Source organism: Emys orbicularis, chromosome 4 (assembly GCF_028017835.1).
Source record: "Emys orbicularis isolate rEmyOrb1 chromosome 4, rEmyOrb1.hap1, whole genome shotgun sequence".
Lineage (NCBI taxonomy): Eukaryota > Metazoa > Chordata > Testudines > Emydidae > Emys > Emys orbicularis.
The window spans coordinates 153129341-153146167 of NC_088686.1; the positions used below are offsets into that span (position 1 = coordinate 153129341).

Genomic DNA, 16827 nt, shown 5'->3' on the forward strand with positions numbered 1-16827 from the left:
TTGTATAGCTAAAATTATAGTAGAAATTTGCCTTTGAGAAGGATTTCATACAAGATAGCATAGTGCTTAAATAAAGGCACCAATGGGATTGTCAAAAGTATCAAGGTGCTTTCAACCTTTACACATCTGGCCTGTGTTGAATATTTGGAAACTGACTTCTACACACAAGTGGTGAGGTGAAAAAGCAGGAGGGTGCTAGATAGGGAGGCAACCGCTGACAAAGGCAATTCCCATTGATGGATCAAAGGAAACTGGAAAAGTTTGAAGAACAAGGCGTACTTGTGGCACCTTAGAGACTAACACATTTATTTGGGCGTAAGCTTTCTTGGGCTAAAACCCACTTCATCGGATGCATGCAGTGGAAAATACAGTAGGAAGATATATATACACAGAGAACATGAAACAATGGGTGTTGCCATACCAACTATAATGAGACTAATCAATTAAGGTGGGCTATTGTCACTACAAAAGTTTTTTTTTCTTCTGCTGATAATAGCCCACCTTAATTGATTAGTCTCATTATAGTTGGTATGGCAACACCCATTGTTTCATGTTCTCTGTGTATATATATCTTCCTACTGTATTTTCCACTGCATGCATCCGATGAAGTGGGTTTTAGCCCACGAAAGCTTACGCCCAAATAAATGTATTAGTCCAGGGGTCGGCAACTTTTCAGAAGTGGTGTGCCAAGTCTTCATTTATTCACTCTAATTTAAGGTTTCGCGTGCCAGTCATACATTTTAACGTTTTTAGAAGGTCTCTTTCTATAAGTCCATAATATATAACTAAACTATTGTTGTCTGTAAAGTAAATAAGGTTTTTAAAATGTTTAAGAAGCTTCATTTAAAATTAAATTGCAGAGCCCCCCCAGACCAGTGGCCAGGACCCAGGCAGTGTGAGTGCCACTGAAAATCAGCTCACGTGCCGCCTCCTTCGGCGCACGTGCCATAGGTTGCCTACCCCTGTGTTAGTCTCTAAGGTGCCACAAGGACTCCTCATTCTTTTTGCTGATACAGACTAACACGGCTGCTACTCTGAAACCTGAAAAGGTTTGGACACCAAGCCAGGAAATCACTCAGCCTGGATGTCATATGATGCCAAAGAATAACCCTGGGTATTAAAAAAGTAAAATACAATTAAAAAAAGAACAAAAATGTAGAATGAAAAACGCAGGTTGCAAGGCAAACAGGAAGTGCTGCACTAGAAATACTGTGATTGCTGCCTGGAGCTATGAGCAAAGTAGGAACATCTTCAGCCATCAGAGGCGTAGCGAGCACCCTCCGTACCCTCCGACCGGAGGGGGCCCCGCAAGGAAGGGGGCCCCTAAACGTGGCAAAATAAATACCGCATTCCAGTTTCTGCATTGTAAGGGGCCCCGCCTGGACATATGTTCGGAGGGGGCCACGTTCTTTGTTGCTACGGCCCTGTCAGCCATTACTCAGTATTCACAATACGCACAGGGGCCTCCAGCTGCACAAGGGGAACGGAGGTACAGGCCGATGTGCTACGAGTAATAAAAAGCACACTCTCTAAAGTAAGTAGTGTCAGGGCGTGAAGCCACAGGGACAGCGGCTAGGACAGAACTGCGCTGAGGCTTTGCAGACCCAGAAACGGAGTGGGGAGTTTTAAATGTCTGGCTAGTGTATTTTTTTTGGGGGGGGGGGGGGGCGGGGAGGGGATGTAAACTATGTCACTGACTCGAGTCTCCTGTAGCAGCTCCATGCACTGCGGGCAGGCGTTGGCCAGCCTGGTGCTTTAAGAACAGAGCCCTGGGAAGCGGATTAGGCGCGGCACAGTCCCAGCCCAGCAGCAAATTCCGCCACCCCTGGCTGGGGAGGGGGCGGTGCCTGTTCGTCTGCTTTTAAGGCACCGGGGGGGCAGGTGACTCAGTACTTTCCTGGCTTCCTTTAACCCAGGGCAGGATCTATCTGGCTCCGCAGCTGTAGCGAGAGAGACCAAGAGTGAGTCAGAGGAGCCTTGGTGCCCCCCCCCCCCCCCGCCCCGTCCTAGACCCCGCTAACTCCGCTCTCTTCTCTGTTCTCTCCGCAGTGCCTGGGCCCTTCACCATCACCTACTTCCCCGTGCGCGGTGAGTGATGGGGGGGTACAGCCAGCCGGGGGGGGGCTCGATCCTGACCTGCAGCCCCTGCTCCCCCCCCCAGGCCCTGCCAGTGCCCCTCGCTCCCAACCCGCAGCCCCTGCTCTCTTCCCCCCCCCCAGGCCCTGCCAGTGCCCCTCGCTCCCGACCCGCAGCCCCTGCTCTCTTCCCCCCCCCCCCCCAGGCCCTGCCAGTGCCCCTCGCTCCCGACCCGCAGCCCCTGCTCTCTCCTCCCCCCCCCCGCCCTGCCAGTGCCCCTCGCTCCCGACCCGCAGCCCCTGCTCTCTTTCCCCCCCCCCCAGGCCCTGCCAGTGCCCGTCGCTCCCAACCCACAGCCCCTGCTAGCCCAGCCCTGGGCTCCCCCCACCCCCAGCCCTGCCGGTGCCCCTCACTCCCAACCCACAGCCCCTGCTAGCCCAGCCCTGGGCTCCCCCCACCCCCAGCCCTGCCGGTGCCCCTCACTCCTGACCTATAGCCCCTGCTAGCCCAGCCCTGGGCTCCCGCAGCAACCCCCGTCCCCTCTAGCTCTACTGGTGCCCTGGGTGCAGAGAGCAGCGCTGGCTGGGGGTGTCTGTTCTGCTCGATCTCTGCCCTGTGGGGGCTGGGTGATGGGGGGGGGGGGGGGGCGTGGGGCAGGGGTGTCCATGACCCCGGGGGCTGGGTGGTGAGGAGGATGGAGATGCCCATGCCCTGGGGAGCTGCGGGGGGGGGGATGGGATTGGAGGGGTCTGTCCATGCCCAGGAGGGCTGCTGGGGGTGCCGGAGGGGTCTGTCTGTACCCGGGGACAGCCAGTGAGGGTCTGCCCATCCCGTGGCGCAGGGCGCTGCGAGGCCGTGCGGATGCTGCTGACCGACCAGGGGCAGGAGTGGCAGGAGGATGTAGTGACCATGGACCTGTGGCAGAAGGGAGAGCTCAAGAAATCCTGTGTGAGTGAAACCCCTGGGGGTGGCTGGCACTGAGCGGTGGGTGGGTGGGGGGGGGTGTCCCTGAGTGGAGTGGGGAAGGTGGGGGGAGTGACCCTGCGGGGGAGGGGGGGAGAGGGGATCCCCTGCCGGGGGATGGGGGGAAGTGACCCTGTGGGGATGAAGGAATCCCAGGGGAGGTGGGGGGGCATCTCAGGGGAGATTGTGGATGTGACCCCATGGGAGTAGGGAGGGGGTACCAGGGGAGATGGCAGGTGTGGGGGAACCCTTGGGGGGGAGGCATGATCCCATGGCGGGGTGGGGAGGGGAGATCCTCAGGGGAGATGGGGGCATGACCCCCTGGCGGGGTGAGGAGGGGGATCCCAGCAGAGGTTGGAGCACTGGTTCAGAGTCCCCTCCCCCGATGGCTTTCTGGCCCATCTTGCTGTTGCCCCGCTGAGGTCGCTGCTCTGCTGTGTCTGTCCGTCGGTCCCACGGCCTCACCCTGTCGGCCCAATCTGGGGCTTGTGACTCCTCACCTTGTGCTCCTTGCAGCTGTTCGGGCAGCTGCCCAAGTTTCGGGATGGCGACTTAACCCTGTACCAGTCCAACGCCTTCCTGCGGCACCTGGCCAGGACCTATGGTACGGCTGGGGGAGGGAGGGACTGGGCAGCTGGGGGGAGCTGGGTGTAGGGGGGCTCCCTGTGCTGGCCACAGCTCTCCTCTGACAGTGCTATATGGGAAGGAGCTTGGGGAGGCAGGGCTGGGTGTAGGGAGCAGGTGTGGGGAGGGGAATGGGAGGAGGAGGTCTCCCCAGGCTGATCGCAGCTTTCGCTCTGGCAGGGCTATAGGGGCAGGACCAGCGGGTGGCAGGGCTGTGGGTAGGGGGAGGTCTCCCCCTGCTGATGGCTGCTCTTGCTCTGGCAGGGCTATACGGAAAGGACCAGCGGGAGGCGGCGTTGCTGGACATGGTGAATGACGGGGTGGAAGATCTGCGCCTCAAATATGCCCAGCTCATCTACCAGAACTACGTGAGCCAAGGCCAGAGTCTGTGTCAGGGGGAGGAGTGGGGTCAGGAGAGGGCAGCTCCAGCACTGGGGGATAGGCCTGGTGGGGGGGTGGGGGTGGCTCCTGCGCTTGGAGGCAGGAGTGGGCCCCATTGCAGTGAGGGCAGGGTTGACTTTGGCGCTAGGATGGGGAGTGAGGGCGTGGGCCCAGCGTTGGGGACAGGCCCCATTGTGGTGCGGGTGGGTCCAGTGCTAGGACAGGTCTTGGTGGGGGTGGGTCCAGCTGAGGATGGGCCCTGTCGTGTTGGGGGTGGGTCCAGCACTAGGATAGGTTGTGGTGGGGGCAGGGCCGGCTTTTTTGCTGCCCCAGGCAAAAAAAAAAAACGGCGGCCGGACTGCCGAAGCAAAAAAAAAAAAAAAAAGGGCAGCCGCAGGGAGCGCATGGAGGGCGGTCAAGGCGGCTTGCAGGGGGGTGAAGGGCGGCACCGTGGGTAGCCCTCCGGCCTTGGGGTGCCTCTCCCGGCCGGGCAGGCGGAGCCCCCGGGGGCTGCAGGAGGTGCTGGCTCAGCCGCTCCTTTAAAGGCGGCTCGGCCGGGCCGGGCTCAGAGCGGCACGGGAGGCGGAGGCTGGTGCAGGCGGCGGGGAGTGGCGTGTCCTGGGGAGCCCGGCGGCGCGGGGATCGCTAGTTCGTGCCCCTGCAGGGCTGGCTGCCCCAAAATTGGCCAGAATGCCGCCCCTTACAATGTGCCGCCCCAGGCACATGCTTTCTCGTCTGGTGCCTGGAGCCGGCCCTGGGTGGGGGTGGGTTCCTGGGGGAGCAGCTGGGCCCTGACCCCTGTCTCCCGCAGGAGAACGGTAAAGCGGCCTATGTGGAGGCACTGCCAGGGCAGCTGCGCCCCTTTGAGACCCTGCTGTCCCAGAACCGCGCCGGCAAGGCCTTCATCGTCGGAGATCAGGTGAGTGTGTTTGGGGCGGGGGGGCTGTCTCCCCACTCCTGCCCCCCACAGTGGCTGGGGTATCTGTCCATCAGTCTCCTCCTTCCCAGGTGACCAGGGTCTCACTGGCCCTGGCCCTGAAACCGATGGGTCTCATCAGCTGCCTGGGGGCATGGCCATGTGCTGATTCCGCCCTCTCTCCCCAGATCTCTTTTGCAGACTATAACCTGGTGGAGCTGGTGCGGAACCACCTGGTGCTGGCACCCGGCTGCCTGGCCTCCTGCCCTCTGCTGGCCGCTTATGTGGAGCGGGTGAGTGCCCGGCCCCGCCTGCGCACCTACCTGGAGTCAGCCACCCACCGTGACCGGCCCATCAATGGCAATGGCAAGCAGTGACCCCCATGGATGGACGGAGGGGGCACTCCTGTGGCACAATAAACAGCTCCCAGACCAGGCCCCTGTGTGTTGTTGGGGGGCAGGGTGGGCAGGGGGGAGTTGGTGTTTAACGCATGAGAGAGGAAACCCATTTCCAGTCCCGGAAGCAGCCCCACACACGGCTCCAGCAGGCACCTGTTGCCCAGGGCTCAAGGACCGTGCTGGGACCTGGGTCCTGTGGTGCTGCTGTTGTGTGCAGCTGGGGGGCAGGAGTGGGGCAGTGTTACCCAGGCACATGGGCTACCTCCTCACAGAGCCCCAGTGCTACTCTGCTTGGTGGCTGTGCCCAAGATGGGACATTGCCCAGGGGGGAGATGCAGCCACCTCTGTGGGGGGATGTGCAGGAGCCACTGGGGGCAGTGCCCTGACCCAGAGTGGTGCCCATAATGTGCCCTGCATTTATCCTGCCCTGTTCCATCAGGCCAGGCTCTGCTAGGGGCAGGCTGTGTTGCCAGCTGCATGCCCACAAGCACGGAAACACCAGCCCTGAGGGCTCAGGGTGAGGCGGGGCAAACTCCCCTCCAAAGGGATCCTTAGTGGGGGAGGCAGGGCGGAGCACGCCTTAGGGCAGGTCACCCTGTGCAGGGGCTGGGGCTGCTCCAGCAGGTCCTCAGCCCATAAAATCCAATTCTCTTTCAGTCTAAATGAAAAGGCTGATCGTCTGCCTCTCCTTGGCCCCGGGTGCCAGCGTGGCTATCCGCATTGTACCGGGGGGGTGGTGGAACCCAGGTGTCCGAGGTCCTGGCCCACTGCCCTAACCCACTAGACCCCACCCACCCTTTGAGGGCTGGGAATAGAATCCAGGCATCTCCAGAGTGGGTGTGTGATTCCTCCATGGGACCCACCCTTGGCCTGGCCCCGTGGGCGGTTGGCAGCCTCTGTGTCACAGATCCCCAGGATCAGTGCTAGGCCCCAGTGCTAACACGGTCCTGTGGAGGAGCCCTTCAGTGCGCCAGCCCCCCAGGGGCCCCACTCTTCCTGCAGGGCTGGCCACGTGGCCTCAGCGCCAGAGCCTTTGGGCTCCGCCCTCCTTCACCCGGTGAGCTCTGCCTAGCGTGTCCCACTGAGCCAGACCCCTGGAGAGACCTGGCTGCTCTTTGGGGGCTCCGACACCCCAGCCCCCGTTTGCAGTGACAGCCGGCAGCATTGTCAAACCAGTTCCACGGCCCAGTGAGGCCCTAGGTCAACAGGAAGACCTGAGGGTTAAAGCATCATCCATTCTGGTCGAGCCACAATTCACCAGCCAAGCCCGACCCTGCCCCTAAAGCCGTCCTGAACCTGCCCCCAACCTCACCCAAACTCCATGTTCGGACTGTGTCTCTGACTTCCTTCTTTCCTCAGTTCCCAGAAGAGAGCCCCCAGCTTCCTCCAGCAGCTAACCTTTCTCCCCCACCTCCCAGCGCAGTCCTTCCTTCAGCCTCCCTGCTGAGAGGCGGCAAAATCCTCCCGCTGGGGCGTGGGTTGCTAGGTGTCCGGGTCCTGGTGACTGGATTTCCCATTGTCTCCTCACATTTTCCGCTGATATGGGTCGGCCTCACTGGTCCTTCTTTAATGATCCACTCAGACAGCTAGGCACCCCTCCTGCCACGTCTCTTAGCCTGCCCTGAGAGCAAACTTCATCCTGTTTCCCCCAGTGGGTAGCCACATGCAAACTATGGGGGAAACTGAGGCACAGAGAGGATTCATAAAAAAAAATTACAAAGAATTCCCCCTTTGTCACAGCATGTCTCCCTGCTTTCAGCCACTGCTGCCCCTGGGCATGTCTCATCCAGGCTGGCTGCCAAGGGGAGGGGCTGGGTGGGAGCTGGGGTTGCTGGTGAAGCATAGACAGACCCCAGCCCGCTAGGACAGGCTCCCCTGGCACACAGTCAGTACTGCCCTATGAGCAGGTCTGGTTTGGGGGGGGGGGGAGGGCGATTTCCATAGCAGGACTGGCACCTCCCAGCCAGGGGTCCCATTGCCCGGTGTGGTGAGAGAATTGTCACTGTGGATGTGCTGTGGTGCTGGGATCCCCTTCCCCCCGCATCCGTTCCCACTGCTCCGTCTCACTGCACAGGGCACATACCCCTCCCCTTCCCTAAGATGGGGGGGGTCCTTGGTCACAGCCACCCCAGAGGGATCTGAGAGGCGTGGTGTCCTTTCCTCTTCCCAGCCATATGGAAGGGGGTTGCCATGGCCATGGAACAGCTGCAGGAGCCTGCCATGGGGGGGGGGGGGGAGGGGATGCAGCCACCCAGGAGACTCCCCATGGGGACCCCAAGGCCAGGGGATCTTCCCTCCAATGGGAAAAGGCGGAAGGAGGAGTTGCTGTGGGCCACGCCCAGGGACCACGCCAGCCCCGGGGATGGTGCTAGGGGACTGAGAGATGGAGAGGCCAGATGGGCCCATTGGCTCAGCCGCTTCCCCTGTACTGAGCCCTGTGACTGGTGTTTGACCAAAGCATCGTCCCGAAAGGCTCCAGCCTGGCTCTGAAGACAGCAGCGATGGAGCCTCCTCCCCGGCCCTCAGGAGTTTGCTCCAGGGGTTCCTCCCCTGCGCTGTTGGACGTTTGTGCCTCCTTTCTAATGGGAACGTGCCTGGCTCCATTGCCCAGCCACTGCGTCTGGCCCCGCCTCTCTCCGCTAGATCGAAGAGCCCTTTTGTACCTGGTATTCTCTTTCCCTGAAGGGGCTTCGCCCCTGTTATCGAGTCACCTCTCAGGCGTGGGTTTGAGAAGCTAGGCAGATTGAGCTCTGTCAGTCCCTCCCTGTCAGGCGTTTTCGCCAGCCCTCGAATCATTTTGGTGGCTCTTCTCTGCCCCCGCTCCAATTTTTTTCAACATCCGTTGTAAAACCTGGCCCCCAGAACTGGACGCAGCATCCCAATGTGGATCTCCCCAGTGCCGGACGCAGAGGTAAATCCAACTCTCTGCTCCTGCTCACCGCTCCCCTGTTTATATAGCCCAGGGTTGCACCAGCCCTTTTTAGCCACAGCATCGCACCAGGAGTGGACGACAGGACGTTTGGCCCTGTGACAGGGCCGGCTCCAGGTTTTCTGCTGCCCCAAGCAGCAAAAAAAAAAAAAAAAAGTCACGGCAGCGCGATCGCGGCGCTCCACTCTTTGGCGACAACGGACGTGCCGCCCCAATAGCGGCCGGAGTGCCGCCCCTTGGTATTGGCCGCCCCAAGCACCTGCTTCTTTAGCTGGTGCCTGGAGCCGGCCCTGCCCTGTGATGATTTAGGGGCCTCATCTGGACAGGTGATGGTGGGACGCTGTTGCTATGGAAAGCATAAATACCCTCCTGTCTGTGCCCCACTGTCTAGCAGAACTGCCTCCCAGCCCAGGACAATGGGGAATGCTCAGATCATAACAGGACTGGCTAAGAGGGTTGCTGGACAAAGACACTTCCTCCCTCCCTGGCTGTGCTGTGCTGGGGGCAGTGGGAAATCACCAAAAAGACCCAAGTGTTGGTGGGGGGGGGGTACATTAAACAGACCCCCGGGGAGCTGGGCAGGACAGAGGGTGCAAACAGCCACGCGAGGGGAGCTGAGCTGGGGGAGAAAGCGCCAAATGGCAGCAGACAAACTCTGCTCTGTAGCACAAGGGCCTGGCTGGCCCACAGGACTTTGACCCTAGCCCAAGAATGTGCCCGAGTGGGGAGGATGCTGTGGCAGGGAAATGCTCGGCAAGGTTGTTGTTGTTTGACTATTGTGCTGTTCAAGGGAAGCCATGGGGGAGACTCAAAGGGGCTGCGTGTGTCTCTGTTTCACATACCGCAGGCCTCTGGGAACCCAGCCGGCTCACCCCTTCGGTGGAGTGCTGGGAGAGTAGGGTTGCCAGGCGTCCGGTTTTCGACCCGAACGCCCAGTCGAAAAGGGAGCCTGGCAGTTCCGGTCGGCACCGCTGAATGGGCCGTAAAAAGTCTGGTCAGTGGCGCAGTAGGGCTAAGGCAGGCTCCCTGCCTGCCCTGGCTCCCGCACAGCTCCCAGAAGCTGACGGCATGTCTGGCCCCGAGGCACAAGGGTGTTCAGGGAAGCTCCCCGCGCTGCCCCCACCCTGAGAGCCACCCCCACAGCTCCCATTGGCCAATGGGAGCTGCAGGGGCGATACCTGCAGGCATGGGCAGTGCACACCGTGCCGAGCCACCTGGCAGCACCTCCACTGAGGGGCCAGAGCTGGACATGCCGGCCGCTTGTGGGCGCAGCGCAAGGCCAGGGCAGGCAGGGCAGCGCTGCCGAACGGGAGCCGCCTGAGGTAAGTGCTGCCCAGCCAGAGACCACACCCCGAACTCCCTGCCCCAGGTTGGAACCTCCTCCCACACCCTAACTCCCTCCCAGACCCTGCACCCCCACCCCAATCCCCTCTCCCAAGTCGGAACCCCTTCACATACCCAAACTTCCTCCTGGGGCCCACACCCCAAACCCCTCATCCCCAGCACCACCCCAGAGTTCATACCCCTTCCTGCACCCCGACCCCCTGCCCCAGCCCTGAGCCCGCTCCCACACACCAAACCCCCTGGCCCCAGCCTGCAGCCCCCTCCTGCAACCCAAACCCCTTATCCCCAGCCCCACCCCAGAGCCTGCACCCCTAGCTGGAGCCCTCAACCACTCCCAACCCGAAACCCCTGCCCCAGCCTGGAGCCCCCTCCCGCACCTTGAACCCCTCACCCCCAGTGGGAGCCCTCACCCCCTCCCCAGGGGCGGCTCTATGTTTTTTGCCGCCTCAAGCATGGCAGTCAGGCGGCTTTCGGCGGCATGCCTGCGGGTGGTCCGCGGTCACGCAGATTCGGTGGCGTTTTTGCGGGTGATCTGCCGGTCCCACACCTTCGCCATACCCGCCGCTGAATTGCCACCGAAGCCGTGGGACCGGCGGACCTCCCACAGGCATGCCGCCGAAGGCGGCCTCACTGCTGCCCTCACGATGACCGGCACGCCGCCCCCCGTGGCTTGCCGCCCCAGGCACGCACTTGCTGTGCTGGTGCCTGGAGCCGCCCCTGCCCCTCCTGCACCCCAACCCCCTGCCCCAGCCCAGTGAGGGTGGGGGACAGTGAGTGACAGAGGGAGGGGGGCTGGAGTGAGTGGGGGCAGGGCTTCAGAGAAGGGGCAGGGGAATGGGTAGGTCCTCGGGAAAGGGGCAGGGCAGGGGGCAGGGCAAGGGTGTTCGGTTTTGTGCAATTAGAAACTTGGGGTACGTCTATACTTACCCGCTGGTTTGGCGGCAAGCAATCGATCCCGGAAGTGCTCGCCGTCGACGCCGGTAATCCTGCTCCGCGAGAGGAGTAGGCGGAGTCGACGGGGGAGCCTGCCTGCCGCGTGTGGACCCGCGGTGAGTACCTTTAAGTTCGAACTAAGATACTTCGACTTCAGCTACGTTATTCACGTAGCTGAAGTTGCGTATCTTAGTTTGAACTGTGGGCTTAGTGTGGACCAGCCCTTGGCAACCTCATAGGGGAGAGGGATTTAAGCTATGGGGTGGAGGGGGAAGGGTCAGTTCTGAGCCCAGGGGCTGGGCTCCTGGACAGGAGGGGGTGCTAGCCAGAGGGTCTTCACCCCAAGAGTTGGCCTAGGGACCCCCAGACTGAGACAGAGGCTTAAAACACCTGGAAACCCAGCAACTGGATCCCACCCCGTCCCCAGCAGTCTAGTGAGCAGCGGAGAGAGGGGGCTTGTCTGAGACTCGTGCTACCCCCTAAATCCTCTGCAGACTCCCGGTCTGTAGGTGTGGGCTGCAGGCCTTGCTCCTGCACAGCTGACTTTGCCTCTGGCCATGTTACAACGCATTTTGTTCGAATGCGCCCAGCTTACCAAGCGCTCCCGATGGCGCTGTCCGACTGCCCCGGCCGCCTCACTCTTTCCCACACCCCCAGTGGTGCCAGCCGCCCAGCTCCTCAGCAGAGGTTTAATATTTGCTGCCGGGTCGATGGAAACGTTAAATAGGGTCAGGCCTAGTGCCGATCCCTGCAGAAGCGCCTATTGGACGGTGATTCCCCATTGACCACTCCTTTGAGTGCCGTCCATTAGCCACTTCTTAGTCCATTTAACAGGGGGGTTAGCACAGCCGGATAGTGCTAATTAGTTAATCTGGAGCCGAAGGAAAGCAAGGCTCTGGAGGAGAGCAGCAAAAGAGACGGGGAGGATTAGGGGGGATGGTAGGAGATTAGCGTGGCGGGGCTGGCGGAGGGAGATGGAAGGGGATTAGCACAGCCTGGCCAGGAGGTGGGGAGGGATAGCTCATCAGGAGATGCTCCCAAAGCCCTGGATTGTTATCTGCCCCAGCACCAGGCTAGCCCCATACCTGCCAACGCCCACCCCGGCCCCCCTCACCATGCAGAGGCAGCCCATGAAACAGGAGCTGCAATCAGCACTCCCAGCCCCAGCCCACTTCACAGGGGCCATCCTGCTCCATCACCCAGCGCTCTCCAGCTGTGGCCAGGCAGTGCCGGATTAACACATAAACTAACTAAACTACAGATTGGGCCTACCAATACGAGGGGCTTCTAAAAAAGAAAATACTGACTCCACTTCAGATTTTATCAAAATTGGTGGATAAATAAAGGAGATATGGGAAAAAAGAAGATTCTCTCTAAATAAAGACATTTTCGTTCAAATATGACAAAAATATACCCATCTGGCTACACACATACCCTTACCCTCACCCTTCGCTAATTGTTCGTTATTGACAGGTGGGAGCCAGGGCTGAGAAAAGAACGATAATTGCACTGGTAAAATTACTATTTCTACGAATACATCTGCTATCAGTCTCTTAAGGCAGCGTTTTGTTGGCGAGCTGCTACTGGTAAAATTCTGACCGTGCCTTCATCCCTTATTTAAATAAATAAATAATCTCACTGCCGATAAATTCGGGAAAAATGTGAGGTCGGAGATGGCAGTGTCGTGAAGCAATCCTGCCAAGCTCATGCTCGTATGGGACTCGTCCTAGGAGTGACACCATGTATAGTGTCCCCCTTGGCTGGTAATAGCTGGAAGGCCGCCATCTTTTGTTTACGGTCCAGCACACTCCGTTGTATAGTGCCTTCGCTCCTGTTTTTCTTCGTTTTCCTAAGTGTTAGTGTGTTCTTTCTTCTTCTGATCTGTACATACGGACAATTGTGTATTTTAGTGCACACGCCGCTTTCTGCTTCATGCGCTATCCGTGCTTCACATGATTGAGTTTGCAGGTGATTGTCTTATGGACTTGGGTCGAGTGGATCTTGAGGATTAAATCTGTGTTGGCTTCCCTCGGTCAGTTTTGGGAACCTTCACAGTAAATATCAGAGAGTGCTGACGAAAGGATAAATAGAGGGTTTTGAGAGAAGTGAAGGAAGATATACGTATATATCAAAATATCCAGCCTGAGCCCAAACATGTACCCTGTTATTTTTCACCCCACATTCTAACCCCCTCAAGGCTGAGCCAATTGATCCAGGCTCCCAGTGCCCCGGGTTTTTCTTTGCAGTGTAAACATACTCTAGGAGTCTATCTCTGTTGGACTTGCTGGGCACAGCTTACAGTGTGAAGGAGGCAGGCTGGAGCCCAGAGGCTCAGTCTCAGAGGCAGGGAGGCTGCATGACCTACCCTGAAGGAAGAGTGGGACCCCTTGGAGGTCTGGCACACTGAAGGGCTCCTTCGAGAGACTGTTGAAAAGCTGGGGCCTAGCACAGAGCCTGTGGATCTGTGTTAGAGGTGGGATGCTGAATGCACCGATGGTATTTTGCAATAAGTGACTTGCAGCAGGAAAACAAGGTTAGTCAAAGGAAAATGGCAGGAAAATGGCGTATAACCAGCTCCCTCAGAGGAGAAGCACAGAACTGGTCCGGAAGAGAGGGATAAGTGTTGGAAAGCTCAACGAGACGCAATTGATTGCATGGCGGAGAAGCTTGATTGGACCAAGAAGCAGGGTCCAGACCCGGACAGGGTTCCTAGAGAGTCTGAGAACAACAGAAGTTGCAGCCGTAGCAGCAGCAAGGCACGCTTGCGAGCCTGTTCTCCTTGCAGCAGGGTGTGCTCATGACCCGGTTCCCGTGGGAGTTGGAGCTGAGCGTGAAGGAGCTTCAGTTAGAGAGACAGAAATTAGGGGCAGGCCTACATTTAAATTGCTGCAGCTGTGCCGCTGTAGCGCTTCAGTGTAGACACTACCTACCCCAACAGGAGAAGGACCCCTCCTATCAGCCAAGGTAATCCACCACCGCGAGAGCCAGGTGGACGGGAGAATTCTCCTATCAATGTAGTGCTGTCTATACTGGGCATACGCTGTCCACGCTGAAAAATCCACACCCCTGAGCGACGCAGTTAAACCAACCTGATTTCCTAAAACCTGGCCTAGATGACTGTGAGAGGCAGTGAAAACATGAGGAAGAACAATGGAAAAACCAGGAAAAGCAGAGAAAGCATGAGCTGGAGATGGAGAAACGGATGGGCAAGTGGACCCACACAGGAGCAAATGGTGAAGGACCATGGGTACCTATTCCACAGGGAGCCTAGATACCAAAGTGTTGCCCCAGTTGCGGGGTGGGGGATATAGATGCCAACCTCACTGCCTTTGAGAAGGGTTGGAATTTGAACCTGGTTGACCCTGCGGACCGGCTCTGCTGTCTCACCCCCATACTCGGTCCCCCAAAGCCATAAGGCCGTACAGCCAGATGGACGGCGTTAATACTGGGGACTGGGAACTGTTCAAAAAGGATCCACTGCTTAAGTTTGACCTCACGCCTGAGGCTTATATGAAAGGGTTTCAGGGTGTGCAAAACACCCAGGGTATGACCTAAATGGAAGCCGCCCGCCTGCTGGGGGAATTCTATCTCCACAGCTGGGGTAAAGGTGCAGGCGTCACCGCGGTGGGGGATTTGTATAACCTGGGTGGGTTGGAACAACTCTCTGGGATATCTCCCCATGAGCTTAAAACGTGATTAGTGAACAGAAAGCCTAGAGAACTGCATAGCACAGGCTGGGGAGGGGGGGGGGGGGGAGAGGGAGAGGGGGCAGATGCATTTATGGGCAGTAGGGCTGGGTCTCTTTTCATACCCAAAGGGAACTGACCTAAGCAAAGGGGATTCTTTAAAGCCAAAGTAAAGGGAGCAGCCAGCTCCATTAGACCCCTGCCAAGGGATTGCAAGGATTTGAGGGGTAGTATATGTAGACAAATGGGGCATAAGTAGGGAAACTCCCTGCAGCCGGATGAAATAGGGTTTGCCCACGACAGAGGGGCTAACTCCTCTTCTGCCTAGCCAGGAGGACAGCCTGTAGCTCAACTTCAAAGAGTGAACATCCCAGGTACCACGGCTCTGTTATACTCTCAGACTCATCTGACCCCCAGGTGACAGGTGGTACTTCAAGGAAAGACATTCATGGGTTGGAGAGATTCTGGGACGGAGAGAACCCTCGTCAACCCCTAGGTGGTGAAACTCCATCAAATGCTGAAAGGAAGGACAACCTGGTTCCACGTGTGAAGCCGTGTGCCCTGCCTATGACTCAGATCTCAGTGCAGACACAGGAAAGATCAGGATGGCTGGTAGCTGGGGTTCTCCAAGACGTCCGCTTTGGCCTCCTCCTTGGGAAAGACTGTATCACTTTTAAGACAAAATCCAGTCTTTTCCTGTAACAGCCAAGAGTTTGAACCAAGTGAACCAGAAGGCTCAGACTGGAGGTGTCAGTGAAAAGGCAAATAGTTCGGCTGCCAGGGAGCCGGGCGTTTCCCCCCTTGCCTGTAACACTAAGGAAAGGCTGCTAAGCTCAGCACATCTGTCAGCAGTCCCCTATATCTGAGTGGGGCAGAGGAACATTCCCCATCTCCACAAGGGACATGTGAATCACACGGGCTCTGGCAGAACTTCCCGGAGGCTGTGGCCAAGGGAGCCAGCTCGCAGCCTGCTCTCCCTGGGGAAACAGAGTCAGAGCTGAGCCCAGTGGGAGCGGATACCCCAGCTGAGTGTGGGCCGACATGGACAGGGCAGGAGGACACCAGGCAGGTTTGCCTTTTCCAGTGGGGAGAGAAGCCTCAAAGAAGGGTAAAGCAGCCCAATGGCTGCAACTATTAAGAGAGACACCTTGTCAGTGGGTGGCCAGGGCCATGATGGGTTCTTTTAACTAAGAGGCCCCAAATTACAGCCCACCAGCATGGGGGGGGCGGGGGGACAGGGCAAGAGGGGTCTCCGTCCTGGGGACAACGGCAACAGGTTAGACCCAAAAGGAAAAATGGGTTCCTGGCATACACACAGCTCTGGAATTGGGACACAGCTCTGTTGTAAAGTGTTGAAGGCTGGAATGTCGTTGCTTTAGGAATGCTGTTCAGGCTGCCCAGTGCATCTCTCCTTGGAGCTCCCATGTTATAGTACGAGCAGCAGATCAGGCAGCCTGCTCGTTCAGTAGATCTCAATGTTACTCATGAAGAAAGACCACCAGCACGGTTCAGTGACAAAGGCACCCAGCCAGGTTTATTGCCCTCAAGACACAGTTTTAATGGCCTGGCTCCATGGTTACAGGTACATTAACACATGAGGGCCCAGTGGCAAGGAGTAGCTCAGTCATCAGCGGGAATCTCTGCTGTCTCCATGGCTACACAAAGGGTTAAGGTCAGGGACCCCAACAATTATAGACTGAGACAAACAACTGGGATAAACACCTTACGTACCACCTTACGTGTTTGTTACCTCCCCTTGCTCCTCATATCTTTGACAGAACACCCTTATTCGTCACCCTATGAACGCCCTCTTCCCCCACAGGCAGGGGCGGCTCCAGGCACCAAGCGCGTACCTGGGGCGGCAAGCTGGGGAGGGGGGGGGGGGCCTGCTGGTTGCCGTGAGGGCAGCAGTCAGGCTGCCTTCGGCGGCATGCCTGCAGGAGGTCCGCTGGTCCTGTGGTTTCGGCAGCAATTCTGCGGCGGGTACGCCGAAGGCGCGGGACCGGCGGACCTCCCGCAGGCATGCCGCCGAATCCGTGCTACCAACGGACCTGCCGCCGAAGGCTGCCTCACTGCCGTGCTTGGGGCAGCAAAATACATAGAGCCGCCCCTGCCCGCAGGGCTCAGCAACGCGTCCGTACACGGACACAAGTGTCCATGGTGAAAAACTGTGAGGTCCCTGGTGATTTTTCAAAAAATGGAAGAGGGACTGGCTGACATAACACCCCCCTCCCCCCATTGTCTGTCACTCCAGGAGGTCATTTTGTCAAGTGGCCCTGGCGCCACGTGGCGGTGCCGACCCTGGTCCCCCGGCTCTGGGCTCTCCCGTTCGCTGGCAAGACAGGAAGGCTCGGCTGAGACTAACCAATCCCAGCCCGCCGGGCTGCAGGGTGCGGAGCGCCCTGACCAATGAGCGGCCAGAGAGGCGAGAGCACGCGGCTAGCGCGTGTCAGTGCTCAGGGCGCGGCTTACTGGGCTCCCCCAGCCCCGCCCCAGGACTACGGCTCCCAGCAGGCTCCGCGCTGGACCGCCTCTTTTCCGGGGACGTGACGCCAGGCCCGATGCGCCGGAAGTGGG

The 16827-nt window shown here is 58.7% G+C and overlaps 1 protein-coding gene across 1 annotated transcript; it reads left to right on the forward strand.

Moving 5' to 3' along the window:
- The first annotated feature begins 1844 nt into the window (after positions 1 to 1844).
- On the forward strand, positions 1845 to 5396 carry GSTP1 (glutathione S-transferase pi 1). Its single transcript, XM_065403207.1, has 7 exons — positions 1845 to 1961; positions 2050 to 2088; positions 2918 to 3024; positions 3556 to 3643; positions 3928 to 4031; positions 4856 to 4963; positions 5149 to 5396. Coding segments are annotated over exons 1-7 (636 nt in total). The 5' UTR covers positions 1845 to 1960; the 3' UTR covers positions 5338 to 5396.
- Positions 5397 to 16827: the final 11431 nt, after the last annotated feature.